The 11,316-nt window shown below is 41.1% G+C and overlaps 1 protein-coding gene across 1 annotated transcript in view; it reads right to left on the bottom strand.

The window, feature by feature from the left end:
* Nucleotides 1–3,107: 3,107 nt before the first annotated feature.
* The window catches only part of LOC120309529 (cytochrome P450 2A5-like), a 30,222-nt gene continuing 22,013 nt past the window's right edge, over nt 3,108–11,316 (bottom strand). The window contains exons 6-8 of the mRNA XM_039346852.1: nt 10,114–10,255; nt 5,989–6,173; nt 3,108–3,449 (exon numbers count right to left, since the gene is read on the bottom strand). Coding sequence (XP_039202786.1) covers nt 3,258–3,449; nt 5,989–6,173; nt 10,114–10,255 — 519 coding nt within the window. The 3' untranslated portion in view covers nt 3,108–3,257. The remainder of the gene's footprint in view (nt 3,450–5,988; nt 6,174–10,113; nt 10,256–11,316) is intronic.

Raw genomic sequence — 11,316 nt, 5'->3', positions numbered from 1 at the left:
CGAATTGCAAACTATAGGCAGAACCTCCAATTTCAATCCAATCAGAAACGTTTCTACCAATCCATCAATGGAGAAACTGCAAGGAATCAGTCAGTACCTGACAAGGAAGAAACAGTGCAATTCTGGAAGCAGATATGGGATAACCCAAAGAAATACAACAAGGATGCAGCTTGGTTAAAAGAGGTGGATGCAAATAAAACAGAAGTTGAAATGAAAGAACTAGTAATAACAACAAAAATGGTAGAAAAAAGAGCAAAGAAAATCAAAAATTGGTTAGCACCAAGGTGAAGATGAACTGCATGGGTTTTGGTTGAAACATCTAACTGTTATACACCCACTCATTGCCAAGCAATTCAACAATATACTACAAGGAGGAGAAATTGAAAAGTGGCTAACAACTGGGAAAACCTACCTAATAATGAAAAATCCAGCAAAAGGGGCAACACCAGGTAACTACAGGCCAATTACCTGCTTACCAACAACATTCAAATTACTAACTGGTGTGGTAGCTGATGCAGTACAACAGCATCTAGTTGAAAACAATCTCTTTCCACCTGAGCAGAAAGGAAACCGCCCCAATAGCAGAGGAACAAAAGATCAACTCCTAATAGACAAAATGATCTTGGAAAACTGCAAGAGAAGGAAAACCAACCTGAATGTAGCATGGATTGACTACAAAAAGGCATTTGACTCTCTGCCACATGATTGGATAATCAAGTGCCTAGAAATAACAGGAGTAGTAGAAACATCAGAAAATTTGTGCAAAATCGATGGCACAATGGAAGACACAGTTGCAGATCAATGGTGAAAGCTGGGAGAGGTTAATATCAAGAGAGGAATATTTCAAGGAGATTCATTATCACCATTACTATTTGTTATTGCACTGTTTCCTCTGTCAACAATACTGAATAACTCAGGACATGGCTATCAAACATCAAAAACATCTGCCAGACTATCCCACCTCCTTTATATGGATGATCTGAAGCTGTATGGAAAAACATCATCTGAAATAGAATCGCTGCTCAACACTGTCCGTATATATAGCCAAGATATTGTAATGGAGTTTGGCTTGGACAAATGTGCCACACTTACTATCAAACAAGGAAAAATAGTGAAAACTGAAGGAATCAAGATGCCCCACGAAAATAACATTAAGAGTCTGGATGAGGAAGAGTACTACAAATACTTGGGTATCCTTCAAGCTGACAACATCAAGCACACTGAAGTCAAGAAAAAGATTAGAGGTGAATACATCAAGAGAGTGAAGAAGATCTTAAATCCAAACTCAATGGAGGAAATACCATAAAGGCAATCAACACCTGGGCAATCCCAGTCATTAGGTACACAGCTGGAATAGTGGACTGGACTCAAGCAGAACTAAAAGCAATGGATAGGCAGACCAGAAAAATAATGACAATGAATCATGCCCTTCATCCACGCAGTGACATTGATAGACTTTATCTACCAAGGCAAATAGGTGGGCGTGGAATGCTACAAGTACATCAGATGGTTGAAGAAGAAAAAATGGCTTTGGAAGAATATCTGAAGAACAATGATGAAGATGCACTGAAATTAGTATATCAGGAAGGCTTACTAACTACTGGAGAGACCAAACTGGCCTACAAGAAAGACCAAATGAAGAACAGAATAGAGGCATGGGAAGACAAAGCACTACATGGCCAATACATGAAAAAAATAGCTGGGAAAGCAGATAATAATAAAACCTGGCAATGGCTAAGAGCAGGAAAATTGAAGAAAGAGACCGAGGGACTAATTCTGGCTGCACAAGACCAAGCCTTAAGGACAAATGCATACAAAGTCAAAATTGAGAAGACAGCAACAGACAGTAAGTGCCGCCTATGCAAAGAAGCTGAAGAAACAGTGGACCACCTGGTAAGCTGTTGCAAGAAGATTGCACAGACTGACTACAAGCAGCGGCATGACAAAGTAGCAACAATGGTGCATTGGAAGATCTGCAAAAAATATCATTTGCCTGTAAGCAAAAACTGGTGGGATCATAAAATAGAGAAAGTCATAGAAAATGATAAAATTAAACTGCTCTGGGACTTCAGAATTCAAACAGACAAGCACCTGCAACATAACACCCCAGACTTAACAATTGTCGATAAGAAAGACAAAAAAGTCTGGATAGTGGACGTGGCAGTGCCTGGAGATAGCAGAATAGACGAGAAAGAACTGGAGAAGATAACAAAATACAAAGACCTACAAATAGAAATAGAAAGACTGTGGCAAAAGCAAGCAAGGGTAGTACCAATAGTAATAGGCTCCTTGGGTGCAATCCCAAAACAACTGGAGCACCACTTGAACACCATTGGCATTGACAAATTTGCTATTAGTCAATTGCAAAAGGCGGCCTTATTAGGAACTGCTTCCATCCTGCGACGATACCTGTAATACCATCAAACATCTACATCTGCCTATCCCAGGTCCTGGGTAAGGTCTCGATAGGTAGACAAAATGCCAAATCCAGTCTGAACATCTGGCTGACTGTGCGATGATTGATAATAATAATAATAAAGTTGGAAGGGATCTTGGAGGTCATCTAGTCCAACCCCCTGCTCAGGCAGGAAACTGTACACCATTTCAGGCAAATGGTTGTCCAGTCTCTTCTTAAAAACTTCCAGTGTTGGAGCATTCACCACTTCTGGAGGCAGGTTGTTCCACTGGTAAATTGTTTTAACTGTCAGGAAGTTTCTCCTTAGTTTTAGGTTGCTTCTCTCCTTGATTAGTTTCCACCCGTTGCTTCTTGTCCTGCCTTCAGGCCCTTTGGAGAATAGCTTGACTCCCTCTTCTTTGTGGCAGCCCAAGATATTGGAATACTGCAGTCATGTCCCCCCTCGTCCTTCTCTTCATTAGAGTAGACATTCCCAATTCCAGCAACCGTTCCAGCTGGGTAGGTTACACATGGTGATCACATGAATCCGCAACTGTCATAAATACAATGCCATAGCCAAGCGCTTGAATTTTGATCATGTGACCATGGGGATGCTGCAACAGTTGTGAGTGTGAAAACCGGTCATAAGTCGCTTTTTTCAGTGATGTCACTTTGAACGGCCGCTAAACGAACAGTTGTAAATTGAGGACTACCTGTAATGCGTTTGATATTAAGAAACATGTGGCAACATGTTGGCTCTGGAGCCATAAAGACAGGGCTCAGAGGTTGCCTGATGCCCACAAAGGGAAGCTTTGAAACAGCAGGATGTTATTTATGCTACCTCCAGATCTTAAGGTTATAGTTAGAGCACAAAAGACTTTTTACCTGCTCCAAATGGAAAAGACTTTTTACCTGCTCCAAATGGAAGGAATTCTTCTCTCGCCACAAAATGTCCATCTTTGTCCAAAAAATGATTGGGGTTGAATTTTTCAGGGGTCTCCCAATGCATGGGATCAAGAAGAACTGAGCGGAGATCCGGTACAATTATAGACCCCTGTAAGGAAAAAGCAACTCAATCAGAATGCTTCTGAGGTCTTCAAACTTGGCCCTTTTATGATGCTGACTGAGGAACTCTGGGAGTTGGTCCACAAGTCATAAGTCCACAGTGCTAGGCTGCATTAACAGAGGGATAGAATCAAGATCACGTGAAGTATTAATACCACTCTTCAATGCCTTGGTAAGGCCACACTTGGAATACTGCATCCAGTTTGGTCACCACGATGTAAAAAAGATGTTGAGACTCTAGAAAGAGTACAGAGAAGAGCAACAAAGATTATCAGGGGACTGGAGGCTAAAACATATAAGGCAGTGGTTCTCAACCTTTTTAATGCCGCGACCCCCCCAACCGGTCGCAAGTTGAGGACTACTCCACCGGTCGTAAGTCAAGGACTATTCAACTGGTGCAGCACCGTTTGCAGAATGGGACTTTTGGCGGGCTCAGCAGGGCAGAGACAGCCTGGACAATTCCTATTGGCTTTTGAAAGCCAATAGAATTAGACTCTATTCAAGAGAGTCTATTCTATTGGCTTTCAAAAGCCAATAGAATAAAAGGGAGTAGCACAGCTAAGGAAAAGGGGGGGGGAATGACGGACTGCGTTGTATATCAGTTGAGAACCACTGATATAAGGAATGGCTGCTGGAATTGGGCATGTCTAATTTAATGAAGAGAAGGACGAGGATGACACAATAGCAGTATTCCAATATCTCAGGGGCTACCCCAAAGAAGAGGAAGTCAAGTTATTTTCCAAAGCACCTGAAGGCAGGACAAGAAGCAATGGGTGGAAACTAATCAAGGAGAGAAGCAACCTAGAACTAAGGAGAAACTTCCTGACCGTTAGAACAATTAACCAGTGGAACAACCTGCCTCCAGAAGCGGTGAATGCTCCAACACTGGAGGTTTTTAAGAAGAGACTGGGCAGCTATTTGTCCGAAATGGTATAGGGTTTCCTGCCTGAGCAGGGGGTTGGACTAGATGACTCCAAGATCCCTTCCAACTTTATTATTATTATTAAAAGGGCCAAGTTTGAAGACCCCTGTTCTATGTCAACACGACACTATTCTATTCTTAACCAGAATGTCTTTCAGGGATGTTACTGAAATTCCAGCGTGTTTGTGACAGCCAACTTCCCCGTCAAATGGTCATGGCAATATTATTTTATTGACTAAGAAAAAATAGTACAATAATACTTTAGATTGCTTCCTGACAACCAGCATTTCCATCTTCCAATCTTTCTGATTCCGGTATCAAGTGTGCATGAAACTAATTCAGACCATTGTAACATTCTCAACTCTCTTCAAATACCAGGTTGGCATAGACACGGACACATTGGCATGCTTGCAAGCTTAGGTGTTCTGCTCACAGGGAATTATTAGCCAATGTATACAACCACAACTGAGTTCAAAATTTCTGTTGCTAAACAAGACGGTTGTTAATTGTGTTTTCTCCCATTTCACAACTTTTCTTGCCACAGTTGTTAAAGCAAGGGTCTTCAAATTTGGCCCTTTTATGACTTGTGGACTTCAACTCCCAGAATTCTTCAGCCAGCATGCCTGGCTGAGGAATTCTGGGAGTTGAAGTCCACAAGTCATAAAAGGGCCAAGTTTGAAGATCCCTGTGTTAAAGGAATTACTGCAGTCGTTTAAGTTGGTAACAGGGTTGTAAAATGAATCTGGCTTCCCCCCATTGACTTTGCTTGTCAGAAGGTCGCAAAAGGTGCTCACGTGAGCCCAGGATACTGCAATGGTCATAAATAGGAACTAGTTGCCAAGCATCCAAATTTTGATCATGTGATCATGGGGATGCTGCAATGGTCATGTGAAAAATGGGCATGTCCTAAGACAGGGGTAGGCAACCTTGGCTCTTTTATGACTCGTGGACTTCAACTCCCAGAATTCCTGAGCCAGCCATGCTGAGGGGAGAGGGAGAGGTTTCCATACTGAGCCATGCCGGCTCAGGAATTCTGGGAGTTGAAGTCCACGAGTCATAAAAGAGCCAAGGTTGCCTACCTGTCCTAAGAGATGGAAAATCAGAATGTTGCATTGAAAATGGGCATAAGATTCTGAAATAGTCATATGTTGAAGAGAATTTTATTCATATAATATTACATTAGCATATGGCATTTATTTTGCCTCCGTAACTTCTCTTCAACTTTGGAATCCAATTGTTTTTGTTTTTTTTAGTACAGCACACTGAAATGTTAGTTCCTGCAACATTTTTTGAAATTTTACTTTTCTGCATCATGCGATATCTCAAACATTGGTTTGGGAGTCTAAAATTTCATCCTAAATAACAATGCAAATTGATGATGACTTATAGCTAGCATACTATAGTTTCTTACTCTTCCGATCTCTGGGAGGAGGAGGAAAAGAATTTCTCATCTTTCAGATTCTGTGCCAGATCAGAAATTCCTAAGTATCTAAAAGATAGATCTAAGTATCTATTAAATTATTATTATTATTATATTAAATATCTAAACATATATCTAAAAGAGCACCCTTCGATACAGGACTGTAATGGTATAAATTATCTGTACCTTTGGAATGTAAAAACCAAGTATATTCACATCCTTCTTGCATCTTCTGGCAATACCAAAACTTAAGACATAATGGATCCGCTGGAGCTCATGAATCACAGCATTGGTATAGGGCAGTTTCTTTCGATCTCGATAGCAAATTAAGCCCGAGGAACAAACATTTTGTATCTCCTTGTACACTTTATCTGAGAAAAACAAGAGAACAAAATGGTTTCTTTAGCTATGACTTCAACTTATATTTATTTGTTGAGACTCTAGAAAGAGTACAGAGAAGAGCAACAAAGATGATTAGGGGATTGGAGGCTAAAACATATAAGGAACGGCTGCTGGAATTGGGTATGTCTAGTTTAACAAAGAGAAGGACAAGGGGGGACATGATAGCCGTGTTCCAATATCTCAGGGACTGCCCCAAAGAAGAGGGAGTCAAGCTATTCTCCAAAGCACCAGAAGGCAGGACGAGAAGCAACGGATGGAAACTAATCAAGGAGAGAAGCAACCTAGAACTAAGGAGAAACTTCCTGACAGTTAGAACAATTAACCAGTGGAACAACCTGCCTCCAGAAGCGGTGAATGCTCCAACACTGGAAGTTTTTAAGAAGAGACTGGACAGCCATTTGTTTGAAATGGTATAGGGTTTCTTGCCTAAGCAGGGGGTTGGACTAGATGACATCCAAGGTCCCTTCAAATTTTACTATTATTATTATTATGGATCATCGCACAGTCAGCCAGATGTTCAGACTGGATTTGGCATTTTGTCCACCTATCGAGTCCTTACCAAGGACCTGGGATAGGCAGATGTGGATGTTTGATGGTATTACAGGTATCGTCGCAGGATGGAAGCAGTTCCTAGTAAGGCCGCCTTTTGCAATTGACTAATAGTGAATTTGTCAATGCCAATGGTGTTCAAGTGGTGATCCAGTTGTTTTGGGATTGCACCCAAGGAGCCTATGACTATTGGTACTACCCTTGCTTGCTTTTGCCAAAGTCTTTCTATTTCTATTTGTAGGTCTTTGTATTTTGTTATCTTCTCCAGTTCTTTCTCTTCTATTCTGCTATCTCCAGGCACTGCCACGTCCACTATCCAGATTTTTTTGTCTTTCTTATCGACAATTGTTAAGTCTGGGGTGTTATGTTGCAGGTGCTTGTCTGTTTGAATTCTGAAGTCCCAGAGCAGTGTAATTTTATCATTTTCTATGACTTTCTCTATTTTATGATCCCACCAGTTTTTGCTTACAGGCAAATGATATTTCTTGCAGATCTTCCAATGCACCATTGTTGCTACTTTGTCATGCCACTGCTTGTAGTCAGTCTGTGCAATCTTCTTTATTATTATTATTATTATTATTATTAATTCATTCGTATCCCAACATTATTATTTTTACAAATCACTCAAGGTGGTGAACATATCCCACACACCTTTCTCCTCCTGTTTTCCCCACAATAACCCTGTGAGGTGAGAGGGACTGTATGAGCTACATGACTTATTTCATCATACAAATCATTGGAGGGCTTTAGAAGATGTTGTCAATCTTCCAAGTTTTTTTTTCCAATTTTTTTCGGCTTTTGACAATCAAGTAAGTTATTGTTATAGAAATGGCTAGTGTTTATTGTTTTATAAAAAAAAAACCTGAGGTTATATTATGCATCTTGCCACACTGGAAGAAGTTGGACATCACTGCTTTTTGTATCTTTTTTCCCCCTTCACTTTGTTCTCCTTCCTCTTTCCCTTTTCCATGGTTTCCATTGTCTTTATTTTCATTTGCTTTTTATGTTAAGAAAAAAAAAATCTTTTTAATAAGAACTATGTAAAAATACTGGGGGGAGAACCAGGGTCATTTTGGTAAAAGAGTGGAATTCATTGTGCAGATCAGATTGGGGATAAAATAGAATAGTCATAGCATTTAGATCAGTGTTTCTCAACCTTGACAATTTTAAGGCATGTGGACTTCAACTCCCAGAATTCCACAGCCAGCAATGCTGGCTGTGGAATTCTGGGAGTTGAAGTCCACATGCCTTAAAATTGTCAAGGTTGAGAAACACTGACTTAGATTTATATACCGCTTCACAGTGCTTTACAGCCGTTTCTAAGCTGTTTACAGAGACAGCATATTGCCCCCAACAATCTGGGTCCTCATTTTACTGATGTCAGATGGATGGAAGGCCGAATCGACCTTGAGCCGGTGAGACTCAAACTGCCGAACATTTGGCAGTCGGCAGAATTAGCCTGCAGTACTACATTTAACCACTGAGCCACCAAAGCACATAATAAGAAGGTTAGGTTCACCTTTTCTTTCCAGATTATTGTCGAGTAGTTATATTTAAACTTGATTTTAATAAATCCTTTCTGAGAATATGATAACCTATACAGGTATCCTTTTCAAATACAAATCATAGGTTTAAAAACATCTCTCTTACATACGCACTCATCTAAAAAGAAAACATGGTTAATAAATGAAGTATTGCCAATCATTATATATTAAGTAAGGAAAATTGTGATGATAATGAGGTTGTGTATGGCAAAAAAAAATACATAAAATATCACTTGAATTTACAAGAGTTAAGATTTCAATCCTATTCCAGATTAGGTGTGAGAATTCACTGGATTCAATAGGACCTATATGTCAGTAGACATGTCAAAAATTCCACTAAACATAGTTACACAGAATATGTATAATAATAATAATAAAGTTGAAAGGGACCTTGGAGGTCATCTAGTCCAACCCCCTGCTCAGGCAGGAAACCCTATACCATTTCAGACAAATGGCTGTCCAGTCTCTTCTTAACAATTTCCAATGTTGGAGCATTCACCGCTTCTGGAGGCAGGTTGTTCCACTGGTTAATTGTTGTAACTGTCAGGAAGTTTCTCCTTAGTTCTAGGTTGCTTCTCTCCTTGATTAGTTTCCATCCGTTGCTTCTTGTCCTGCCTTCAGGTGCTTTGGAGAATAGCTTGACTCCCTCTTCTTTGGGGCAGCCCCTGAGATATTGGAACACTGCTTTCATGTCCCCTGTAATGTATTGGCCACAACTGTTTTAAATCACTTGCTTAATGTCTGACCTACATTGCTGTATTGTTTAACAGTTGCTGTTACTGAAAGCCAGACTGGCTGTCTCCAAGCTGATAATGAGGTTTGGGGTGGGAAACTGTTACTTTAAACCTATTGGTTGCCACCTAGAGCAGTGGTTCTCAACCTTTCTAATGCCGCGACCCCATAATACAGGTCCCCATGTTGTGGTGACCCCCAACCACTTATACATCACCGGGTGCCAGGGGGGTGGCCAAAGAAAAGGGGGAAAAAATGCGGACAGCCTTGTTTGGTGACCCCCGTGAAATGGTCGTTCGACCCCGAATGGGGTCCCGACCCACAGATTGAGAACCACTGACCTAGAAGCTAACTGTATAAATAGCTGTGCAGCAGCCTTTAGGGCTGCTTCTGTTCTGAGTTAATAAACTTGTTTGCTGTTTCAACACTCTGCCTCATTCAATGCCTAAAGAACTGAAGATATAACATCACCCCTCATCCTTCTCTTCGTTAAACCAAACATACCCAATTCCAGCAGCCGTTCCTTATATGTTTTAGCCTCCAGTCCCCTAATCATCTTGGTTGTTCTTCTCTGCACTCTTTCTGGTTCAGTGGTTCTCAACCTTTCTAATGCTGCGACCCCATAATACAGTTCCCCATGTTGTGGTGACCCCCAACCACTTATACATCACCAGGTGCCAGGGGCGTGGCCAAAGAAAAGGGGAAAAAATGGCGGACAGTCTTGTTTGGCGACCCCAGTGAAATGGTCGTTCGACCCCAAACCACTGTTCTAGTTGATTGTACCGAAGGAGATGCGGTATACCCCTTCCCTCTCTGGATATACAGTATAGAATAACAACATTATCCCTCTGTCTCCTAATGCTTCTCAAATAAAAAAAAATAAACACATCCTGCTTGAAATAGATTCCATTGAAGGTCTAACTTGGACGATTAAGGCTCAAGGGCATCTTTTCCCAAATGTCCTTATTTTAGCTGTTCATCACCCATCCTATGTGACTTCAAAGAGAAATTGCAAGTCCCTGCCACAGAACATAAGTTCCTCCACGTGGAACAAAGTTTACCTCTTTAATTACGTAGCTCTCACCTTGGACATCTGGATGATTGGTGACGAAAAGCAGTGCCCATTGCAAACTGATGGCGCTTGTCTCCGTCCCAGCTATAAAAAAATCAACAATGCACTCGGCCAGATTATCTTCATCGTAGGTATTGTTGGGATCATCCTTGCTCTGTTGGGAGCGTTAAAAAAAAAGAAAAGAAATGCCATTAGAATGAAGGTATAGATCAACTTTTTCGTAGAGGAGCATGTCTGCAAAGAGTTTTCAGCTGGGACGGTAATCCGTAACGCCCATTAATGGGCAGACAGAAAAAAGATAGTTTTGAAGCTCTTCTAAGGATCCCTTTCCGAAACTGGACCTAGTCCTTTCAGGGAAGCAGAAAAGTCAAAATGATGGATGCGGCCATATGATCAAAGCCCCACACTTTGTGACACATCCACAGGGAGGCTGCAATGGTCGCAAGGGTGAAAAACGGCCGTATTACTTTTTTTCAGTGCCGTGGTGACTTCAAAAGGTCACTAAATGAACTGCTGTAAATCAAGGAATACCTGTAATGTCTCGTGTTCCTTGATCTTTTCTAAAGCTATCTGGGACACCTGGCACCTCTTTTCCAATTTGAATTCTAATCTGCATTGAATCATCCTAAACACTACTTTGCTAGCATGTGTAATTAAGTAATTACATAGAAACATAATTTTCCTGTAACCATTTTGGTAAACCATTGTCTTTCTTCTGGATTTTTTTTTTAAACTTTTCAGCGTAGCCTACTGACCTGGGATCTCCCACAGATCTCCCATCCAAGTGCTAAAGCCCATCTAGCTTTTTCTGAGATAGCTAGGATCCAATGACTGACAGGGTTAGAGATTATTCATGTTGTTGTTGTTTGTTAATTGCGAAGTCGTGTCCGACCCATCGCGACCCCATGGACAACGTTCCTCCAGGTCTTCCTGTCCTCTACCATCTTCTGGAGTCCATTTAAGTTCTCACCTACTGCTTCAGTGACTCCATCCAGCGACCTCATTCTCTGTCCTCCCCTTCTTCTATTGCCCTCAATCTTTCCCAGCATTAGGCTCTTCTCCAGTGAGTCCTTCCTTCTCATTAGGTGGCCAAAGTATTTGAGTTTCAACTTCAGGATCTGGCCTTCTAAAGAGCAGTCGGGGTTGATCTCTTCTAGGACTGACCGGTTTGAACGCCGTGCAGTCCAATAATGGTCCAAGGGACCATTATTCATA

This window comes from Crotalus tigris, unplaced genomic scaffold (assembly GCF_016545835.1).
Source record: "Crotalus tigris isolate CLP2741 ecotype Arizona unplaced genomic scaffold, ASM1654583v1 scf7180000017552.641344, whole genome shotgun sequence".
NCBI classification, from domain to species: domain Eukaryota; kingdom Metazoa; phylum Chordata; class Lepidosauria; order Squamata; family Viperidae; genus Crotalus; species Crotalus tigris.
Note: the sequence above shows the minus strand (reverse complement) of the source record. Positions and strands in the feature narration are given on the sequence as shown.